Source organism: Pholis gunnellus (assembly GCF_910591455.1).
Source record: "Pholis gunnellus genome assembly, chromosome: 8".
NCBI classification, from domain to species: domain Eukaryota; kingdom Metazoa; phylum Chordata; class Actinopteri; order Perciformes; family Pholidae; genus Pholis; species Pholis gunnellus.
In genome coordinates, this window is record NC_136534.1 from 9,454,901 (window position 1) to 9,479,334 (window position 24,434).

Here is a 24,434-nt window from a genome sequence, read left to right on the forward strand (position 1 = left end):
CTACTTTACTGCTGCGGTGAGGATTTGCCTTGTTTTGAGTGCTTTCTTCTTCTTTTCAACTAACCCACACACGTGCACACACTCACACACGGCGTTACGCTTATTTCATACACATGTGGCGTGTAAGCAAGGCCACCATTGTGCGTCTTATTTCCCCGTTAAATAATCACGGCCTCGCCACCATTGTGGAGTATTGTGCGACGTGACTGCTTTATGTGACTACGTCCGCCTTCTTGCTCCCCCTTCTCTTTTTCCTCCTGCATTGTTAGGTCTCGGGTGGCGTAATCACTTACGAGACTACGTCCGCCATCTTTCTCTTTTTTCTCTCTCGTTCTCCTCCTACACACACACACTCCCCTCACCACATGATTGTTTTTAATTGTATAATACATGTTCGTTTGTTTATGATATTATATATTTTGATCGGTATTGTTAAAGAGAAGTTTTCTGTGATTAATTTGTATATGTGTTGTGATAATAGCTGGTTCTTATAGTCAGTGCTTGGATTCAAACCTTCACTGTGAATAGTACTTTGACTATTGACATTTTGAGTGAACACCAGTTTTGAGACTTAATCCACAGTTTGGTTATTGGTCCGTGATTCTAGGGTGGTGCCCCGTAGTTAATGTTAATGATCCTATTGATATTAATCATTTTATTCATATCAATCATTTCATTTTCTTACCAATTGACAAACCCGCTCCTGCCAGATCCCAGCAACTCCCTTATTTGAACGTCTTCCAGGCCTGTCTCACGAGTTGAAGTAATTGTCAAATAATCTGTTTTAGTCATTTTGGTCAAAACAGCTTAAATAATCAAATGAAATGTTTGGTAAATATATCTGTGAGATATAGTCTCTGCTTGCATTCCTCTGCTTTCATGTGTTATTAGGTGCCATCTTTAATCCTTAATGTTTCTGAGTAAATGTAATATGCCATACACCATCTGTAGTGGCAGCTTATTTTACCGTCCTTCTTGGCCACTTCTTGCAGGATGTAAAGGGTTCTGACTCGCGTAGACGACCATGAGCTATTGCAGGCTAAACTTGTCTTGTTAGCTGTCCAAGGATGAGGCACGTCGCTCGTAGTTAAAGGTAGTTTTATTCTTCGATGTAAACAAAAGAAACAAACAAAGTCCTTGTGCAATAACTGTGGCTAAAACATTGACCTTCTGCTGGCTCTAATTTAAAAGTCTTTAATCTGCGGTCAGAAAAATTGTTGCTCCACATCCTGCTTCATCAAAACCTAACTAACACTGAAAACCTACTTAAAGGAGTCAACCAAATATTGTCCAATAGCAGGACAGAATAGAGGAGCCTTTATCTTAATAGGGCAAAAATACACATTTGAAGCCCATTCTACTACATGACCAATTACCTTTACTAATTACCTATATTATATGGTAAACATTCTAAAGGGCATAACACATACTATTGCAATAAACATAAAATACAAAAAACTGTTAAGAATACAAACTGGCTCTTACACCATCTTCTTTGTTTACATTCTTTACGTCCCGCCTTCCACTGGTAACCCAGTGTTAAAGTCACACTGCAATGATTTGTGGGTAATTGTGTTGGGCAAAGTCTGCAGAAATACGGAACTTACGGAAAGTGTCTGCGAGAGAGCCCTAAAATAAACTACCTCACAGACTTTGCTGGACCGAGCCTCAAAGTCTGAGTGTGGAGATTGGGAGTGGGCCTTTTCTAATCTACTCTGATAGTTTATGCTTTGGGCATCAGTACATTTTGTGTTTTCCTTGTGTTTCTTTGAAGCCTGACATTAGGCTTGTTTGAGATGAGCCAGTCCTACGCAGAATCAATCTCTGGCGATGGCCGCAGACTGCATGCTGGTTAGATTTGTGTCTGACTTGATCCCGACTTGCTCTGATGTCATGCACATGTTGTCAACGATAAAATCACGAAATGGATGCGGCTGCAGATTTTACAGCCATTTTGATTTTTATATATTCTTGATGTCATTTTGTTGAAGACAATTCGATGCATTTTACCTAATGAGATAAAGCTTACTTTGTACTTTTTGACATCAGAGAATGAGGAAAAACTACAGGAGACTATGATTGTTTGCACTTGAAAAATGTTAAATAAATATAGCTTTGGAAGACTAAATGAAGAAGCCACATGTTTGCCTGCCTTATCATTTTTCCTGTTTTTGCAGGCACAGACATCTGTCCTCAGGCCCCTTTCAAACTGAGACTGTTCAATTGTAATTACTAGTGCCATTTCGTGGTGTGGCAATACAGTTTGTGTCTGTTCGGAAAGAGCCGATTGCTTGTCTTTTAATATCCTTTTGTGGCGACTGCCGCACACTGCATCCTGGTCAGATTTGTGTCTGACTTGATCCCGACCTGCTCTGACCTCATGCACATTGTGAGGGACCAGGGTACGCATAAAGCTGGGAGAGCAGGTAAAGTGGGGAAAATAAGGATTTTATTCACCCAAAATATGTACAATACTGAGGATGGGTGAGAAAATCAAGCAAAAGTGACAAATTAGAAGAACTGTATAACTTAACCTAATTAAACAGAACTTAGGTTAAACAACATAGTGAGTGCTCTTCTGATCAAGGGACACTAAATTCGCCATCTCCTAACTGCAGAATATATACAAGGCTGCCCAGTCCATAGTCCTTCGCAGGGGTGTGAAGACACTGCGCTGTGGCGCAGATGCAAAGGTTCCTGACAACACCCCTCTTGCTGATGCAGAATGGCACAGTCCAATTAGCCAGGCTGCGCTACTTTCATGTTGTGCATTGAAGGTTTAATCTAAAAACATATATTGTGTGGTTGATAGTATTAGTAAAGCTTATTTATATTGCACTTATACATATAAATAATTACAAACTATCCGAACATGGTCCTATAGCTAAAAGTACCCTACAGTATCAGTTGATCGACTATGTTTCCCTGATGTCAAATCTTTAATGTAAAGATGTCGGCCATATTACCCAGAACATTTTTTTTGTTGGTGCTGTTTGCATTGCTTCTGATGCAAATTTTAAAAAATCCAAAGGAATGTACTGCTGTTTTAGTTTTGTTTGCAGTGTTTTTTACTCAGAACAGAATGACTTATCCTTGATCAAGTTTATGTTACTGTCCTTTGACCTCTCACCTCAAGATATGTGAATACAAATGGGTTCTATGGATACCCAAGAGTCACCCCTTGTACACATATGTCCACATGTCCAGCCAAATGCACTCGGCTGGCTTAGTTCCTACCAACAGATCACATTTCACGTCCCCACACAACCACTCCTGACACATCCACAGTCACACAAGGTGACTGCTATGCCGATGACACCCATCGCCCACATCGACTCCTGCCCGTCTGCAATAAAGCCTGGATAGAACAACATTTTCTCAAATTCAAAAGTAACAAAACTGAAATCCTCATCGGTTCCAAGTCTACCCTCAGCAAAATCAAAATCTCCCTTGACCCCCATATTTGCCAATTTGTCAAATCCTCCCTATAAAACCTTTGCAATATTGCTAAGATCTTTTATTTTATTTAGTATGTCTGTTACAACCCGGCTCAAAGGCTGCAACATAAATGGGACACCAGACGAGTGTAAAAAATAATACACATTTATTTAAAGGATAACATTTACTAAACTAAACAAACAAGTAGAGTCAGTAATCAATAAAGTTAGCATGTGTGGCAATGTCTGACACAATCTAAACAGAACATCAGCCGTGTCAGCAAAGAAATGTTCAGGTGGAGAGGCTTTGAAGCTGGAACCACACCAGGCTCAGGTGTAGTTCATTAGCTGACGATACACATCCTGATAGACACATCCTGAAAGAGACAGCAAACGGGACACAGACCCCTTGTGGAACGGAGGGGTCGTAACGATGTCCTTGATTTGTGTATTTGGAAAACTGAAATTTAGAAAAAAGACTGGAATAATCTGGCTTCACTATTAGACATTTTAATTATGGTGTTATTTAGCCAGACTTCATAAAGCCAATGCAGAAACACTGTATATATTGGTGTTTCTAATTAGTATAACCAGCAAAATACAGTATATACAATATTTACTAGTACTGGCATCTTTTTTGCTCCAATAATATGGTTCTCTTTTGATTGTTATTCATGTATCTTTTCCTGGTGTAGCCAAATTATTTTAATGCAATCTATGATCTGTATACACATATGGCAAGTGTAAGATTAACACACCCTTTATGTGATGTGTGTGTGTGTGTGTGTGTAGAAGCACAGCTTCAGAAACTACTTGAGTCAATCAATTCTTGTATTGGCCATCAGCCTCGTTCCCATTGGCTGGCCTCGTGGGGGTTTGGGAGGTGGGGGTGGTTAGTGGCAAGATAAAAGGAGCAAATGTCTCTTGTCCAGCTTACACACACGAACACACTCACCACGTGCCTGTCTGTCTGTCCGTTTGTTGACGCTAAACAAGCGGAAAAGATCCACCATCTGAAGCTCTCACTTCAAATGTAAGTATGCGCGCACACACACGCACATACATGTCTAATCCTATTTGAGATAAGGCTAAGGATAAGGGCTCTGCTTCTCCACAAGGGAAAGAGACATGCAGGGTTAAACACTTGTTGAATGAATGGCAAGGCACTGCGCAGAACAAGGGGCAATGCTCATGTGGTGTTTAGATAAGCACCATGCCAGTATATTGTAAAGGGATATGTTTAAAGCTTTTTGCTAATGATTGATTGTTGTAGGACTACAACTGGTTTATTCTTCAATGCATGACATGTTCCTGGTTTGCAGATAACAAACATGCTCAAAAACGGTACTGAGTCTTTACCTTATTTATTAAGTTGTAGGTCGATGTGATCAAGGACACCTTGATGAGGCTTTTGATCAGGTTTATTAAACTGCCCTTTGGCAGATTGTAGTATGCGAGAATGAGTTTATTACAATCTCTACAAATAGACTTGTTTTAGATGTGGACATGCTTTTTCCTGCCAAGCTTTTCTGTTCGTGTCAGTCCGTCCATAAAATGAAAGAAAACTAAGCTATGATCAGACTGGCTTAATATGTTGTTAAGAGGGTCAAGGGTTCTTACATACATCTAAATTGTGCAAGCTTATACAAAGTGTGTCAAGGAGCATGGCTTAGGCTCTGTGTGTCCGTGCTGCTTGTCTGTAAATGAACACATTTTCTAAAAATAATTCTAGCAAGCCATATTAATGTGAATAACTGATCAATATGTAACCAACCATTTTAAATGTGTCCTAAGAGTGGAATTAGATCATACCAGACACTAAATAGTGTATCTAGATGCAACCTCTCAACTGTTTTTAGTAGACCTTTTGTTCTTTCGTTGAACTTGTTGGTAGTGTATGCTGTTCATGGGATTCCAACAAATATGTGGTTTTCCACACACATTGATATTGATTGCAACTTTCAAAAACAGTATGTCCTTAGTCCTTATTACCTATAAATCAGTAATAATTGGGAATGCTATTAACCCAACTAACTTGCCCAAGATCCTTTGGCTCTTATTGAGGGGACAATTCATCCCAAAATCAAAACTACATATTTTTCCTCATCCTCATCCAGATTGTTTCGGTGTAAATTGCCTGGTTGTGGTACATGAAACTGCTCACAACAGGGTCTACGGATTATCTTGACTAACCCGGTCATGATTTTTTTTTAAAAGGGACATTGCTGCTGAGTTGTTTTGTGTGTATTTTTGCCACTTCGAGCACTACAGCCGATATCTCACACCAAACAACCTAGTCCGATGACTAGCACTACATGTAAGAGGAAAGATATGTATTTTTGATTTTGGGGTGAATTTTCCCTTTATTCATTATAAAAACTAATTTGGAGCGCACTTCCGGTTTGGCATGTATTGGGCAAGATGCATGTGAGGGAGGGAGGCTCCTCAAACAACTTTTAAACCACGATTTGAGTGACAGCTTTCTAAACAACCCAAACAAACCGTACTAACCAGGGCAAACAAGCCTCAGTTTGTTTTAACCAACACGGGTTAAGTGTGACCGCACCCTAACATATTCAACAAAACAACCCCCTCTGCCCCTACACACTCTGCTTCCAGGGGGATGGAGAGGATGGCATGTCAACAAGTGGGACACGTATTGATCATTTAGCTAACAAGGGTGATGGGCTTAACCCCCCTCAAACCGTCTGCTGCTCTTATCATTGAATACTGAACAAAGTTATATTATTGCATTCACAACTCCTTTGGCTCACAGCAGGAATCTGTTAAACTGGAAATCGCCCTCATCACCATCCCATTTTAAATGGTTAAAAGCTCTTTTTTCACCTGTTCTGTGTTTTGTTTGTTTTTCTTAAAAAATACTGTATTGTTCCATACATTTCCAGCAATAAAGATACTTTTGAGAAATAAATACAGCTGAATCGGAACAAGAAAATCTCTGTGTAATGTGTATTTGGTACACATTACATTTAAAGCTCCAACCATGGCGTCCGTCTCACCTCAGCTGAACTGAGGTTATACATTATCAAACAAGCAGGACCTCATCATAAAGGTAGTTAGTTATTCAACTCATTCCTACCAGTAAGATCAAAGGTTACGCTTTTGAATCTGTTGTAAAATGTATTACAATCTCAAAGAAATCCTCAAAAAGTCACATCCATCCATCCATCCATCCATTTTCCTCCGCTTATCTGGGGTCGGGTCGCGGTGGCAGCAGGCCAAGCAGGCTGACCCAGACGCCCCTCTCGCCCGCAACTTTTTCCAGCTCATACTGGGGGATCCCGAGGCGTTCCCAGGCCAGCTGGGAGATATAATCCCTCCAGCATGTTCTGGATCTTCCCCGGGGTCTCCTCCGCGAATCGCCACCTTAACGTGGTGGAGGAGTTTGAGTGGCTCAGTGATCCTGGGACCTATGTTGTCCGGGGCAGTAGCCCCTGGTAGGGTCTCCCAAGGCAAACAGGTCTCAGGGGAGAGCCCAGACTAAGAGCGGTTCAAAAGAACCCTGATGATAAGCAGCCCACGGTCTTCAGCCACCTCGCCCGGACCAGGGAAACCGGGGCACCCTCCTGGAGCCAGACCCAGGAGGGGAGCTCGTCGGCGAGCGTCTGGTGGCCGGGCCTTCGCCCATGGGGCCCGGTCGGGCTCAGCCCGAAGAAACAACATGGAGCAGCCACCCTGTGGACCCACCACCCGCAGGGACAAGCATCGGGGTCGGGTGCAATGCAGACCGGGCGGCGGGTCAGGCCGGAGGCTAGCAAAAAGTCACATCCAACCCGTTAAATCACTAACAACATTCTTTGACATTTCTTGAGAAATGATTTAATCTGTATTCCAGTGGTACCATGGATGCAGCAGAGTTTCGGCGCAGAGGGAAGGAGATGGTGGACTATATGGCCGACTACCTGGAGAACATCGAACAGCGTCCGGTCTACCCAGATGTGGAACCGGGGTACCTTCGTTCCCTGATCCCCAGTGAGGCCCCTCTGGAGCCTGATAATTATGATGACATTATCAAAGATGTGGAGAGGATCATAATGCCAGGGGTGAGGTTATACTTTTGTTGATGCACACATTGGCATTGTAGTTGCACGGATTCTCTTGTGTTTTTCTGCAGTGTAAGATTAGTCAGCCACTCAATTTGGAAAGTAATTCTGGTGTGGAGAAGATAGCTTTCCTTTTGTGGAATCATGTCAATACATTTAGAACTGTAATCAAGTAATCTGACTAAAACAAGCTGCTTCAGTGTCTTCCCTTATCAGGAAAAAATAAATAGTGGCATCAGTGTTGGGGCGTTCTGTCCATGTGTTCAACTCACTTAAGTAATTTGCTATAAACACAAATATAGCAAAGATGTTCTCAAATCCCATGATGCAAGCAGCTTTTTAACCCAACAGCAGTTGATTTTTGTGTATTTCATCGCATAGCTTAGACGAAATGAAATGGAATCAGCAGACTATTAGTGATGCATTTAAGATTGTTAAAATGAAAGTTTTTTTAATTCATTTTAAACATTTTGTATCAATGCGAATGTATGCTTTACTAGTTCTTTTGTTAGAACAGTCATACTGTAAACACATTCATCTGGGGGATATTTTTCCCAATGCTGCATAACATATTTTATATACTCACCTCATAAAACAATTAGAGGAACTATTACAAAGGAGGTCAAGTGTTTCTGGCAACATGGTGGTTCACTGGTGAGTCAACTTAATGCATTATAGTAGCACAATTGTTTTGGACTGCGGTCTGAGACAAGCGGAACCGAGTGCCATGGCTGTCAGTGTGTGTGTGTGTGTGTGTGTGTGTGTGTGTGTGTGTGTGTGCGTGTTTGAGAGAGAGAGACAGTGGTAAGCCACCTCTACCGAGAGTGAGGAGCGTTGTTCACAATAATTTTGGCAACCACTTGCTCCTGATGACGATCTAAGGTTGGTCTTGTTCTCAAATGAATTAAGTATTTGCATGTTTTATTTTTTTTTTCCAGGTCACCCACTGGCACAGTCCAAACTTCTTTGCCTACTTTCCATCTGCTAGCTCTTACCCTGCCATGTTGGCCGACATGCTATGTGGAGCCATTGGCTGTATTGGATTCTCCTGGGTAACAAACACTTTGCTGTGTCTCTGTATCTGACACTGTATTTATTACATGTTGTTCATATTTATACATGTGTATGTGTTTTCAGGCTGCCAGCCCAGCCTGTACAGAGTTGGAGACGGTGATGTTAGATTGGCTGGGGAAGATGCTGAAGCTGCCTGAGCATTTTATAGCCGGGACTCATGGCCGCGGAGGAGGTGTCATCCAGGTACATTTCTTTTGTGTGATTTTTATGCCTCCCTGCACAAATGTCTGGCAGTCAAAGGAGTAAAACCAACCCTGCCAACATTTATACTCTTCTGTGGTTTTTTTGAACATATGTTAAGTGAAAGGCTCACATTTTATAGGCTTAAAGGAACCATGACTCACAACTGAGTGCCCCCTGAAACCATATTCATCAGCAATTTGTGTACTATTGATTTGTCGTCTTTTTCACTCACCGGTTCACACCGGCTGAAAATTGGCAGGAAATTGCCTTTTCAATATGTCATCCACAGGCAGACAGAGATGGCGGTGCTGGGATTGTTTCGTGTGGCAAAAGGCCAAGCATTAGTTTAGTGTTCCATTGACTGAAACACAGTAGCAGCAGCAGCAGAGGAGGCTATCTATATATATGTGTGTGTGTGTTTATGGGATGTTGGAGCATGAGTGCACTCTGATGACAGATCTTTTCATGCCTCTTTTATTGTGACCACCTGAGTGTGAGGGCGGGTTTGTGTGTGTGTGTGTGCGTGCGCTCATCTGGCTCATTGTGTTTTTGTTTTGTCTTGCCACTCTCCTTTTTAAGTGCAGCTTACCAGCTCACTATGGCAACGAATGGGGCTGTTCTCGCTGCAGCGGGGCTAATGAGTGTTGTGACAGCACGTTGCAAGACCATTATCATAAACCTTATATCAAAAAGACCCGTCTAGTGACCTTAGACTTCCCTTTATACCCATGTGTGAGTCATTAAGACTTAGGAGGCAAACAAGACAGTTTGCCTATTATCAAAATGAATTACAAATGACAAAAGCTTGCAGAGTTGACTAAAACATCAGAAAAAAAGAATATGATATTGTGTAATCATTCTACAGTTGCTACTGCATGAAAATGTTAAAGACACAAACTTGTAGTTTTAATGCATGCATCATCTTGAGCAGTGGCTCATCACCTCTTATTCTTAAGTGCAATTGCACAGTTTTTCTTTTCAGATAGGAACATTTGCAACAGGTTTCCAAGGCTTATTGTGGTAAAAAGTCTGCTTAGTGAAACAGAACCGGCTGAACTTCAAGTTTATTGGTGGGTTAGGGGGATTGATGAGAGCTGGTGGACTTTAAATAAAGGCTACCAGGTTCAGAATCTATGAGTAAGCAGGGGGAGGACAGGAAGTACACTTGGGTATGTTTAGAAGCTTGAGGTTTGCCCTTTTTGGTTGTTTTTTGAGCAGCTAAAGCGATGTTCATCACAGCAATTTGATGGATAAGTTGATTGATGGAACCATTCTGTGGGTCCCTAACCTCTTAAAAATCATCTGCATTTGTTTTTTTGACACAAATTACATATCCATATCCATATTAGCCTGCTTGTCTGGTGATTTGTGCGTACTGATTGAATGATTCGAACATTTTATTGATTTTCTTGTGGTAATACCCCAGATACCTCAGAAGTCAGGCTTCACAGGATGTGGAGGTGTCGCTACTTCCCATCAGAGGGGATATCAGCTTTGTGATTTTGCGAAAGGTTTGGATGTAATTGTATGCATCAATGGAAATTGAAGAGGATTAATTATACGCACATCATATAGGTGCAAGGCTATCAGAACAGCGTCAATAAAGCAGACGCCTACATATTACTCCATGCCACAAAGTTACTACGTCACTACGTTTCAATCCTACTTGGATCTTTGTCATGTCAGAATGTTTAAAAAGTGGAAACCACTCCCATATTTATACACCGTGCTCACCAACAGGCAATCATATCGAGCCCCACAAGGGTCAAGGCAAGATTTTTTTTTTTTATTAGGACTTTCTTTGCATTCCCTCGCAATATGTTTAGCATTCTCTCACAATTATTTTTGCGTTCTTTCACAATAAACTGTTACTTTGCAATACTTTTCTTCTTCCATTCCTTCTCAGCCATATGTCTAGATCCGCTCCGCTGCTCCCAGTGCAACGGCACAATAATAAGATGCAACAACCCATATGTTGTATCAAATTAGACCAGAAGTATGATTATGTAAATACAGGTAACATTTAAGTTTGGTTTAAAGTCACAACAGTGGAAATGCAGTACTTTACAAGTTCCCTCTAATTCTCCAACAGGGCACAGCCAGTGAGGCAACCCTGATGTCCTTGCTCGCTGCCCGCTGTAAAGCACTCAGACGGGTTCAGGCCACCAACCCTGAAAAATTAGAGGCTGAGATCCTGTCCAAACTGGTGGCGTACACCTCTGAGCAAGTAAGCACAAAAATGTCCAATATCACTTATGTCATGGTTAATGCAAAGGCTAAGCTTACTCTGATTCCTATAATTTGACCCACATTTCTGACTTGACTCATAGGTTTTTAACACTTACTCAGATATTTGCAAATCATTTTGTTTACAAATGCATTTATCAAAGTTTTTCATTAAACCTTACTGTTTGCCAAGGTACCTAAGCCAGGCTTGTATACGTTTCACTTTACAGACTCTGCAAATATGTTGACTTCTGTAAACATTCTCCGTTGTCCATGTGAACTAAGATCATTAAAGGTTACTTCAGTAACAGTAAAACAGTTTTTCAGTGATTTAGTGAGACAGAGAGTCAGCCAGGCTGTAGCTAGCTCTGGTCAGGCTTAATACCGTGCTGACTCTGTGATTGGGTTAGGAAGTTGCCTGAGGGCCACACAGACCTTTATAGGGAGAGCAGTTTGTTGTGTTTCTACCAAAGAACACCGTTCAAATCGAATCACCGGGTGCACATGTCTTATGTGTGTATTTCTTTCTGCTTAGTAATCTATTGTAGATGATCAGGGATATATCGTTGAAGCTCTGATGTTGATTAGGTGCAGGCTTATCTCCAGAAAAAATGTCACCATATAAGATCATTCATTAACTATGAATAAGAAATAAACTGTTAAGGGTTATCTTCTAACCAAAAGCAGGAGGCGATCCAACCCTGTGATCAGACAACCTATTTGCGTTGCATTTTTTACAAATGTTTCATATCTTTCCTAAGGCTCATTCCTCAGTGGAGCGTGCTTCTCTGATTGGAGGAATTATGATGAGGAAGGTTCCCACAGATAACACCTATGCTGTCGGAGGGGGCATGCTTAAGAAGATGCTGGAGGAGGACAAAGCGGCTGGACTCATCCCTTTCTACGTAAGAAAAGACAAAAATACGCATCCATCTAGCCAACTATTGCAAAGACGGACGCAAAAACCAACTCCATCTCCAACATTACTTATCGGTCATTTTCATATTGAGATACATTCGTCGATCATTGGATTCTTTTGGTACACATGGAAATATTACAGCCACTTACACAACTGCTCACTCTAATACAATGATACAATGCGTGTGATGCTGCTGTGCACACCCCAAGGCTTCTGCTGAAGGATAACGTTGTTTGTTTTGAACCAAATGTATGTCTATCTGGTTAAGGTCAATAATCTCCGTCTCAGCTGGACCCACAGATCACTATCAGTGAACGATATTCGGCAGGCTGCAATGGTCCAGCACATTTGAATTATCTATGTTTATCGAAAGTGACATTAGGATCTACGTTTGAATAAACGCATCACATCTGTGCTTGTACGAAAGAAATATATTACAGTAGCTGCAAAGACAAACATCTTAAGATCCAATCTTTCATTCTTGTGACATTGAAAATAGAAAATGGCACAGATACAAATTCACATTAGGGTGTTAATGATTTGTATGTCTGTCTTTCAGTTCTGTGCGACCCTTGGCACCACGCCATCCTGTGCTTTTGATCACATTACCGAGCTGGGGCCCATATGTAAGTCAACTTTAGCATCAGCACACACTTGATTTCTTGTTTTTGTTTTACAACAGGAAAAGGATCGTCAAGCCCTATTGACTGTATTAGCTTTACAACACTGTTAGAAAAATTCACCCGAGACCGATGGACAATCATTAAACAATTGGCCATTTATTCTTGCAAGACGGAGACAGAGTTGATTCACATACAGTATACATGGATCAAGGCTGCTCAGAGGTCTGACTCTGAGCCTCGGATATTTATACCAAGTAAACAATAGTGTCACATGCAATCTACGTCACGAAAGCATAACACACCCAAATTGCCTTCATTCAGCATATTCTAAGTATCGGGACACTTTAACAATTCGTTCTAGTACAAAGGTCACTTTTACCATCGGAAGACGCCATGAAGTATCGACGCCGTCTACAACTTTATTTACCATTACAAGCAGTGCTGAGTGTTCTTTCGGATAGACTAAACAGCTGTGGCGCTTAATGTCAGAGGAAGTTCACACAACGAGGACACATAAGGACACCAAGCTTTGTAAGCACACATAATCATTAGTCATTTAGATTTTCCCCAACAAACACACACTTTGATTAGAGAAAGGCCAGGATGCTTTGAAGGGAAAACCAAATCAAGAGGGTGTCAGGGTGTATGTAACGATGTCCTGCAACCAAATATACTGCGTGTGTGTGTGTGTGTGTGTGTGTGTGTGTGTGTGTGTGTGTGTGTGTGTGTGTGTGTGTGTGTGTGTGTGTGTGTGTGTGTGTGTGTGTGTGTGTGTGTGTGTGTGTGTGTGTGTGTGTGTGTGTGTGTGTGTGTGTGTGAGATTGAGAAACAAACATACAAAATATGTATTTAGTCAGTTTTCCAAATATTCAGTAGTCTATTAAGTTGCCTCAGAATTAATGATCCTCAATATGACCTAGCTAAAAATAGATAACTTAAATGAATTGACGTGTTAGGAATATGTGTTTGTAGAAATCTATGTATATAGTTAGATTGACAGAAGTAATTCTTTTATGGATGTTAATAGCTTCTCTGTTTGTGTCTGTTCCAGGTAATGAGGAAAACATGTGGATGCATATTGATGCAGCATATGCAGGGAGTGCATTCATCTGTCCTGAATTTCGGCCTTTGCTGAATGGCGTTGAGGTGTGTAAAAACATGCAAGCATTCATGTTCATACAGTGCATAAACACTATAACACAACAGAGTTATGACATAGATGGAGTTTAACCTTGACCATCCCAATATGTGTAGGGCGAATTTAATGTGGTTTAAGCGCAGTCAAAACGTGTGCATCCACCTGCATGGATACATGATGCTGCTGAATGACAAGACAACCTATTTCCGTTAAATTGGTTGTGAAATATCTCTCATAGCATCTATGAAAAGAAACACTAACTGCATACTGAGTGTATCCAGCTGCTTTATTTCAGTTTGAAAATGGCATAACGTTAATGTCAAGGAGGAAGCATGCAAGAGCGAGTAATAGCCGAACAATTGCCAGTAGCGCAGGAGCATCAATCTGCCTTTTGAGGCTGCCGAGGCAGCTGTTGCTCCCCGAGCTGTGCAGAGACGCAGAGATAAGAACAGAGTAATTTCCTGAGGCAGCGTTGGACCTTTATATATATATCTCACTGTTTATTAGACACACAATGTTGGTGGGGAGACAGAGAAAACAGATTTGACTGCAGAAGGACCAACTTTTGTTTCATCTAAAGTCAGGTATTGGATATGAACGGTTACACATTTTGCTCTCATAATCTTGCAATTGTACAATTTGTAGTATCTTTTAATGCAATGTGAATTTGATATTCAGGGTCATTCTTGAAGGAAGTGGAGAGTGGATTACTAAATTCACAAACGTATTTAAACCACATGCAGATAAAGTTAGTATGATCCATATACTGTAGATATAGTATATCATTCTGGCGCATTAACAGGTCAGAAAATACTGTTCTAGGATACGAAGAAGGAACCCAGTCTTTTAGGATGACAGTGCAGCCCTGCTGAAGGGTTGGTTGCTAGGATATGGGTGATGGGCGAGCAGGCAACCAGCCCCCTTTAAATCAGTCAGCTTGGCAACTGTCAGCCAGGAGTCTGTCTCACATTGCCTCTCTACGCTGTGTTATTGCATTTGTGGAGGTAGAAAAAAGGATATTACACAAGATAGCCAACAAACGGATGAGAACAGATTAGGAAAGGATTGTCTCCCTTTGAATAAACCCTGCCAGGAAAGGGTTATATTCCCTGTGCTCTGTGAGCTGTTGGCTGGATGTCCCTCTTTTGCATTTCAAATAAATCATGCCTGCTTTAGTCCAGATAATGCTGTTGGTGAAAAGGTTGTCTCTGCATCAGTAATGGTAAATTAAGAGGTATTATTGGGTGTGTTTTGGCCAAAATACATTTCTCAAGTTGTGCTGATGTAACATAAGAAAATATTAGAACTCTTATGACCAATTATTACATTTCATTATCCTCTGGGCAACTTCTTTGATCTTGCGAAAAATATGTGGCCGCATATGCAGACTTCACTGAAAGCCTCTGATGTTTTGTGTTCATTTTCGTTATATAATACCTTTCATTCCAGATAATGAATTATTGTTTCTTTTAAAGTTTGCAGACTCTTTCAACTTCAACCCACACAAATGGCTTTTAGTCAACTTTGACTGCTCTGCAATGTGGTAAGTTATGCATTTCAATATACTGTGCGAGAGAGAAGTGGTCGTTTAAGATTCAGTGCCCTGTAGGCAAAGGCTCAGTCAAGCTCCAAAACATGTGACTTTATAGACAGCGCTGACATGTAAAATATTTTAAAAAATCACGTCTAAATCATGAAAATGTATCGCATTCGAAAAGTCCAAAAAAACACATCTGTTTTTTTATTTTTCACCTGTTTATCAGTCAAACTGGTAGTGCAGGTAGCTATAAGAAATGTTTGACATCTGTTTGTTTTTTTCTTCATGAGTCATTAAAGGATTTAGAGAAGATTTTAGGAGCTTATTACACACTGAAGAATCAATAGTATGTCAACAGGATGGCAGATCAACATTTAGTTTTGAAGGAAGACAGATAAAGGAAACAGTAAAAGATCTTCAGGTCGGATGAGGTTAAACCTTTATTACCTGCAGGTTTATGTCCATGGTATGTATACTGGCATGAGGATTGTAGATGACTGAGTGAGTAACATCCCTTATGATAAGTTGGTATATGTTATATGTAACATAGACCTTATTTGCATGGCAGTAGTGTTCCTCTCTTCGCACACTCAGACCGGGACGAATCAGGTTGGCAAACCTTCAGGGACTCAATTTATGTCAGATGTTTTGTGGTAATTTGATTAGATGCATTTTTTTGTGGTATAATACACCATTAAAGCACATTATTACATGAAATGATAACGCCTCAAGGTTGGTCCTAAATTATTATCCTCTTCTACTCCTTCCGGACGCCGGCATCCTTGGCCAACTTAACTGTCTTTTAGAGGCTGTAGCAGGCTCAGTTGTGGAGCAAGTGTGAAGGTGTTGGTATCATATTAAACTATAAAACCTTAAGAAGCCGTAAAGAAACCATTGGCTCCAACCATGTCATGATAGCTTGACGGGAAGGAGGCTAAATAACACTCCGTAATTAGGCTAAATTGTAAGGGTCAATATTTACATGCTGCATTCTGCTCAATAATTGAACGTGTCATTAAATTACCTTAAGTACAATAAGGGCCCAAAGCTATTTCTTTCTCCTGGGGCCCCCAAGCAGGCAAGTCCAGTTATGGGGGAGAAAAGCAGTACAGCTCAAGCAAAACAAACATCATGGATGCTGTTCTCAAATATATATATATATATATATATATATATATATATATATATCATAAGTCAACAACTTTGAAGTTGAACTAGTTTGATGGTCTTCATATATTTTGCACTATACGTTTGACAGCTGTGCATTCATTTATTCAAATTAGATAAAGATTTTAAAAACTCATGACATTTGAAATACAAACTGTTGTTTTACAACACAGTATACTACATCTGTCTAAAGTAGTTGCATTTAGCTCCACTCTTTGGTGTAATGCTGCTTAACTGAAATGTATCAGTAACTAGGAAGGTGCACTTATTAATACATTTCAGATCTCTGCCAGGTGTGTCTGCAACGGCTGCTGCTGTATTGTGTGATTGAATGACTACAACCCACAACTGCCTAATCCCCGTCTAGACACCAAAGTCCTGTTAAACCCACATTCATATTCAAAAACAAGTGGAAAAGAAGTTGTCGTGAAAGACACTCCATAAACTAAATTGAGCTGTGTCTGCTGAGCTACACTCTTGATATGGTGTGACATTGTTTGCCACAGTCCTTTCATTGGTCATTGGCACAGTACCAGCAGCTGTTAAGAAATGATTTATTTTTCCTTCTGATTGGAATCAGCTACTTTCTGTTCACAAAGTCCATATGGCCACGCTTGAAGATTACATATTATTGAGCTATGCATGGTATTGAATAATTTATGATATTTATAATATTTTGTAATTTAATATTTACTAATTTGCCTCAGAGGCTTTCATGGTCCCATGAAGTAACAATGAGTAGTCCATTTGAATCTATCAATCTACACTACATTATTTGCACAGTAAAAATAGTTACGCCTCCCATATGCCCCTTTTGTCTGCAGCAAACAAAACATGTGGTGAAGGGGAAATGTCCTTACACCGTTTTTCCATCACCTCCCCGCTTTCCTCACTGAGATTTTCTTTGAAAATTCGAGTCGTTTTCTCATTTCTGGATTTAATTAATTAAATTAATCTTTGGATTTAATCCAATAAACAAATCAAAATGTATAAAGTTATATCTAATATCTATAAGAGTATTGCTGATATGAGCAAACTTTGAAAGTTTGATGAGTGAACTTTAAAAGTCTGTTGCTGCTGTTAGACCCAGCGCTGTTGTGGCGAGTGGATGTTTGTCTAATTAAACTGAATTTCAATTTTAAGAACTGAATGTGGAATTATATAGAGTTGGATTTTCAGTGAGGATCAAATAGTTTCCGGGCAACTGAATGAAACTACATTCAGTTTCAAGTTTATAGGAATTCAGTTTCTATGACACATATTCCTGCCCATACATAATTATCAAAACACCATTTTCACAGAGAGTTAAAGACTTAAATCTTTTTTTGTATTTTTGAATGGTTAAGTAATATATGGTGTAAAGATTTTTGTCAGCACCTATCAACTATCGCAGCATTTCGTCATAATACAGTTGAATCTAATCTAAACAACAGGGTGAAGAAGAGAGAGGACATCATTGGAGCCTTCAAGGTGGAACCACTCTACCTGAAACACGAAAACCAGGAGTCAGGTAGAGTCATTTCACTTCAAGTATTTGAATCCATGGTCACAGATCAGGTTGGATGAATCTGGGGTCTACTGCATAACATGGTGACAAAAATGAACAGTTGTGACCTTGTTTACTGTTCACATTGTGAGGACGGTGGTTAGTGTGCCCATTTGAGCCAAAATTCACACACAACCGATTCAACAATAACTACTGAAGCGGGGCACCATGGTCTTAAAATGCAGTGTAGTGTCGCTTAAACCAGATGAACACAGGCATGAAGATGAATGTGTGACAACTCAACAAGTGTGTGTGCGAGAGTGCTCTTGTACATCTATGTTTGTGAGGACCTATGTGAGTTTTAGAGCTTGAGAGGGAGGACATATTTTAGTGTTTAGACTTAGTTTTAGGGAATGCATTCTGTCAACAAGGTTTGGGGTTCGTGAAAAAAGTGTGTGTGTGTGTTATTCAATGTTGGCTTCTGTGAGCCAGTTCTGTAATAATTTTCTACCTGTAGTTAAGCTAATTTACTGTATTTGTGACTTTATTTAATTATCACCATCCGATCTGTCCCTGCTGATCCGTTCTGCGCGTCTAGTACGCCTTACGGGAAGACCCAACCCTACTCTGCTTCTGATTGGCTGCTGAATGCTAACGTTAGCCTAGCTATGATGCTGACCGGTGCTTCAAACTAGAAGTAGCGACCCCTGTATTCCGAAGGAAGACTACATGTTCCGAAACAACGGTTGCCCCAACGTTTTTGGGAAGCTAACCTCTGCGGGGGTCGATAGCTAGCCAGCCGGCCAGTCAATCTCACAAACTGTGCTGCGAGCTCGCTGGAGTTCTTTCAAGAGACGCTCCACAAGAACGGAGTGAACCGCACTGATCTCCCTCTGGTTCTCTGGCTGAGGAGCAGAGCACAGTGGGGTGCTCTGCTCCCCAGCCAAGGGCCCGCAGAGTGTGTTGGAGAATAGATGGGTGGGTGGGTGGGTGGGAGGTATGCAGGGGCTATCCGCTGTCCCCCCCGCCTCTAGATTTGCAGCCTTCAACATGCTCTATGAGCCCTGGCTCTCCTCTCACTGCTAGCCTCTCCAGCCCTGATAAAGCCTCCAGATTAACAAAAGTTGAAGAGTTTATTTTAGACTCATCTATCATACATAGTTTTAATAATAATAACAACAATAATAAGCATTATTCTTATTTCACATATATTCCCATATACGGGTCCACCTGCAAGGCAGACTTAGTGGACGTTCTTATACATATGCAAAAATGGATTGGGCTGCTAAAACAGATTATGAACTGACACACCCCATTAACATCATGAAAATCATCATCATCAAGATCAATCATCAAAATGAAGATGAATCACACTTGACTTTATGTATCCACATCTGCTACAATTGTGTGTGTGTGTGCTGGTGTATATGCTCCAAGCCTGCAGCTGGGCTCAGATCTGCACTATAATTTGTCTGACAGACAAGCAGACGGAGAGAAAGACAAACGGCTACCTCCCACCACTCTGAGGCCTTTTGCTCACACAATCTGGACTATTCAATCTAATTAGTGGTTATTAGCACCAGCTAACACAGGCCCCATTCTGTACAGATGAAATATCTGTAGCCAGTGGACTGACAGTGCTGTGATCAGTGAGATACTGTATATGGGGTGGGCGAAATGACAGCAACACCTGGACAGTAAAAGGCAATCCCAAAAACAAAATAGCTTTAAAATAGATAATGTTATGAAGCTGACAATGTTCAATTTCAGAGCTTTGTTGATTCAGCTTCATCGGTGCAAGTTGTTGTTCCCTCTTTTGTTGTTTCAGGAGAAAAAGGGGAAATTGCTCTTTTTTTGTATGATAATCTAATGACGAGAATGCAGACTGACCCTGGAATAGATTGAAAATGCAGCATTCACAGTGTTCACTATAACTTTGTGATGTGGCATTTTTTACTGATTCCTGAACTGTTTTTTCCTTCAACAGGGCTGGTCACAGATTATAGAGTAAGATGAATCAATGTTAATTATGTTTCTACAATTTGCTAGTAATCACATAATCCCATCACATCAAATTTGCAGAGGTTAAAGCTATAACCACTCCCCTACTCTCTTCCTCTGCCCTGAAGCATTGGCAGATTCCACTTGGAAGAAGATTTCGCTCACTAAAGATGTGGTTTGTCTTCCGTATGTATGGGCTCCAAGGCCTGCAGGCTCATATACGAAAGGTAAGAGACCAACTGAATGATTGTACACTAATGAAAACATACTTATAAATATTATATTCCATTTATTTTAATAGATCCCTAAAATGCTACACACTAGCCCTTTGAATTTCTGGTTAACATTTGAGTAGTGTCTCTCTAATACATTTCTGTAAATTCAGCTTATAGGTAGTGTTGATTCATAAAATGTACAAGTGCTGACAGTGGTACGCAGTCTGGGTTTTACCTTTCTACCTCTTAGGGTCTCAATCACTCCCAAAAAAATAGAAAACACTTCTGACGATCACATATGCCTGGTCTTTATGGTAAATGCCATCTCCGTTCTCCCTCCCACGCCTCACCCCACCTAATCCTTCTGAGCACTGAAGTCAGTCCACTGCCCCCATCTCTGCCTCCATCAGCATATCCTGTCAGTCATGTGTGTCTGGCCTGCATCTTCTTTTTATAGCAACATTTTCCTACATTTCTCCTCCAATGCCCATCCTCCCCACCCATGCTTCACCCCTGCATGTCTGTCTCTCCCCCTCATATTCCTCTCCCCCCCCCCGGTCTGCTCTGTCAATCAAATAAGCCTGTTTTGTGTTTACTCTCCATTTTCAATGAAGCGGCAGAAGCTGCAGTGATCCCTGCAGCCATAACCCGTGACACACTACTATACTGTACATCCGTCCTCTATAGATAGTGTGGTGGAAAATAATCTTTTTAACCTCCCGGTGAGAAATAATCGAGATGAGAAACCTCTTAAGATATAAAAACATATTTATTTAACAGACACTAATAGAAATTCAGCTGAATGGATAGAGCTCTTTCCCCACAGATGGTTCGGAGGTCTAACAACAAGGAATAGACAAAAACAGAGTATATCTGCACATTATCTCGTCTCCTCTCCCTTCACCCCCCCCCCTCGCAGATGTCGTCCTCTATCTGTCGCTGCACCCACCAAGGCCAGGTTCCCAGCCTTTTCGTGGGAAGAGGGTTAGGTGGTGAAATCAGGATTACACTACAGCAAGCCAGAAATGCTAAAATACCTATGAGATCATTTTTCATTTAAATGAGTCTGGTTGGCTTCATCTACATATATGCAGGTTTAAGCGATACAAGTTATATCTAAAAGAACGATCTGCTAAATTTCCACAACAGATAGAACAGTTTGAGCTGTGTTTTTGGTCCTTTTTATCTTGTAGAGTCAGACAATATGTTCAAATGGAAATACAGCATGTGTGATGTACAGATTGTGAGTTTAGTCTTTTCCAGGAAAACCAATTTAAATTCTACTTTTTTTCCTTTATGAACTCTAATGAATTATCCTCCCATGGGAAAATGATGTTGCTAAATGTAGCATTTTAATGATAAAGGCTTTAAATGTTAAATACCTAGAATAAGGTAATTATCCAAACAGACAATGGGGTCATTATAGTATATTGGCTTGTAAACACCTCTGAGTGATGATGAATTACTGGCTGGGAATTAGGAAACTAGTTGGTGGTCAACCAGCTGGTCTTTTAGGCCAGTGTTCGGCCTCATTAGAGAGGCAGGAAACGTTGAAGTTGGTCCATATAATTGTGATCAGATGTAGTGATGCACGTTTAGTGTTTCACTATGCATTCAATGTCCAGGTGGGCTATTTGATCATAAGTGGATAAATGTGTTCGCAGGAGTTTGTTTGTCATTTGAAAATTACAAAATTACATTTCCAGGGAACAGATTCTGATACAGACTATTTCAAGGTTGCCGAGTCCTGATTTTGAACTGAGCATTCGAGGCAGTGCTTTCTACCAGGATGTGTACTATACCTCAACATGCTCTATTAATCAAATGTGTTCTGTTATCAACAGTTACAGATGGTTACATTTAATTTATAGTCAGGGGACACACTCTAGAGTGTTACAGACTGAATCGGTTGAAAAAGCGCTGTGCCGTGTAATGATATGGCACTGCCACCTAGTGATAATCATAGAAATTATAGCCTTTAGTAGAGTTGCTTACTAACTGTTTTCTTGCAGAAGGCCAGGCAACAGTTACAGCAAATGCTCTGTTATGCTGTATATAACCTGTTACACCAATAATTTCATTAATAACCCCATCAACATGAGACATTGTCAGAGCTCTGCAGACTTAATGTGGACATTAAGAACAATGCGATTGTACTTTCATCTAGAAACACAGTACATTTTACAAACAGCTCATGAGTCAGACTACATTATCTCTGTTTTGTCTTTGCAGCAAGTGGCCCTGGCCAAAGAATTTGAGAGTCTTGTGCGAGCAGACAAGAGGTTCGAGATCTGTGCCGAGGTTGTCATGGGACTGGTTTGCTTCAGGCTCAAGGTAACAACATCCAACATTTAATAACTGCGATGTGATGGTTTTTGTTGAGTTATAGTTTACATTGGCAGAGGAAAGCTAAGGTCTATAGTTCATTTTAATAATGGTGTGTCATAAGATGACAGACGCATTATTTATCTATTGTACTGGCTCAGTCTTTCTTACACACATGAAACTCAATTACAGGTGAGTTATAAAGCGATGAGAGAGGTTTACATATATTTTTGCACGCACTGTGATATATGAGATAATAGAAAATTCTATATATAGAACTTCCAGTTAGGTAACACTATAAAATGACCAATAGTGTAACCTGGTAACCCAAGTGTCCTGGCTATCGTAAACAAAGTCACTTCTTTTTCCTTCTCGTCTCCTCTCAGGGCTCCAATGATTTGAACCAGCTCTTGCTAAAAAGGATCACCAACAGCAGAGAGATCCACCTGGTGCCTTGCCAGCTCTCTGGCCTCTTTGTCATCCGCCTCGCCATCTGCTCACGCAGCACTGACTCATGTCACATCCAACATGCATGGCGGCACATCACGCAGCTGTCCTGTGAGCTTTTGCAAGATAATCATTGACCAAAAAGGCTGGAAAGGGGCTGTCCACCCTAATGCCAAAAGTAGGACCAATGTGAGGACACAAATTCTGAGTTTCATGTTGCAGATATAAAATGTCATGAAGGGAATGAACAATTAATTCACAGCTCCCTTAGCAGTAAGGTATCTTTGTGTCTGCAGCCATGTAATGTAGTCTAGTAAGCAACATGCATTATGTTGTTCAGTCAATGCATGTGAAAATAACTTGTTACAAAACGTATCTAGAAAAACACAAATGTGTATGAAAGGAAAGAATGCAGGTTCCAGATATTACATTTTCTATCTGCAACTTCTCCCTCCATTGACTTTGCTTTTATCTCTCACTGTTTAATGAGTACGTTATTGTCCTCATTGTAATGCAATCATCCCGCTGTGGGCCTATCTTTTCTGTCTATGTCGCTTCTGTGTCTGCGGAAACAAACATGGGTTGATTTGTGGTGAATTTGTTGCACATTGTGTGTGTAAATTAATTTTTGAGTCAATGGGTGTCTGTAATTTTCTCTGGGTGGGTGCTCACACAGAAACAGCTTTTATATGTCCGTTTCTTGATATGCTTAAATAAAGGATTAGAAATAAATGAGTTGTATTTATTTATTATTAATATATGACTTCATTAGCTAAATTAGTTGTGTTTCATATATAATGTCAGGCAAGGACCTATCATATTTTTGGATACAGAATTCCTATAAATTCATTTTGTGTTTTATGCACTGAAGTTTCCCAAAACTGTACAAGACAATCACTCTTTCACAGTCTTAACATAATCACCCTATAGTTTCTGTGTTCAGACAGAAATAAATGATTGAATAGAGTTAAAAGAATAGAGCTTAAAATCTAAGTTGTGTAAGTGGTTCATGTATTTGATATTCTTTGACTGCACACTAACATAGATGTGGATGCTATAAGATCATTCCATAACAGCATTGTGTGTACAAGGAGTCTCGGATCCTTCACATCAGTCTCTCATCGTCTACAGTATGTTTAACTTTAAGCCTCAAGATTTAAGACTGGTTCACATGATTAACAAATGTAGTTAACGCAACACTAGTCTCCTGCTTGTTGTCCACAGCCACAATCTATATTTCACTATTTGTCCATCAGGAAATATGTAAATCTGTGGTTTGACATCACCAAACCTTGTTAATTCATAAGATTGTGTCAAAGTATGATGCTGTTGCTGATCAAGGTGTTTTCTCGTTGGCTTGGCTGTGAGTTGCATGCAATGGTAAGGGTTTATTTTAATAAAGTCTACTGTGGTCTGCATAGTGTTTGGATCTCTCTTTTTAAATCCTTTTTAAAGATTTACAATATATTAGGGTCACGACAAAAGATTGAGAGGGTGTGCTATGGTCTTACAAGTTTGAAAACCACTGAAATTGCCCTATCTGGACACAACTGTTGCAACCTCTCAACACAACAATGGCTCAAACCGAGACC

General features: G+C 40.4%; 1 protein-coding gene across 2 annotated transcripts; it reads left to right on the plus strand.

The window, feature by feature from the left end:
- The first annotated feature begins 4,392 nt into the window (after positions 1-4,392).
- ddc (dopa decarboxylase) lies at positions 4,393-23,555 on the plus strand. Of its 2 annotated transcripts, XM_079164385.1 has the most exons (14): positions 4,393-4,470; positions 7,294-7,501; positions 8,440-8,553; positions 8,639-8,758; positions 10,851-10,985; positions 11,746-11,889; positions 12,463-12,529; positions 13,578-13,672; positions 15,140-15,207; positions 17,802-17,878; positions 19,842-19,861; positions 19,984-20,082; positions 22,303-22,404; positions 22,782-23,555. In XM_079164385.1, the coding sequence occupies exons 2-14, from the start codon at positions 7,301-7,303 to the stop codon at positions 22,977-22,979; spliced, it is 1,440 nt and encodes a 479-aa protein (XP_079020511.1). In that variant the 5' UTR covers positions 4,393-4,470; positions 7,294-7,300; the 3' UTR covers positions 22,980-23,555. The 2 variants fall into 2 exon arrangements, with proteins under 2 accessions (XP_079020511.1, XP_079020512.1); XM_079164386.1 differs by lacking the exon at positions 10,851-10,985.
- Positions 23,556-24,434: the final 879 nt, after the last annotated feature.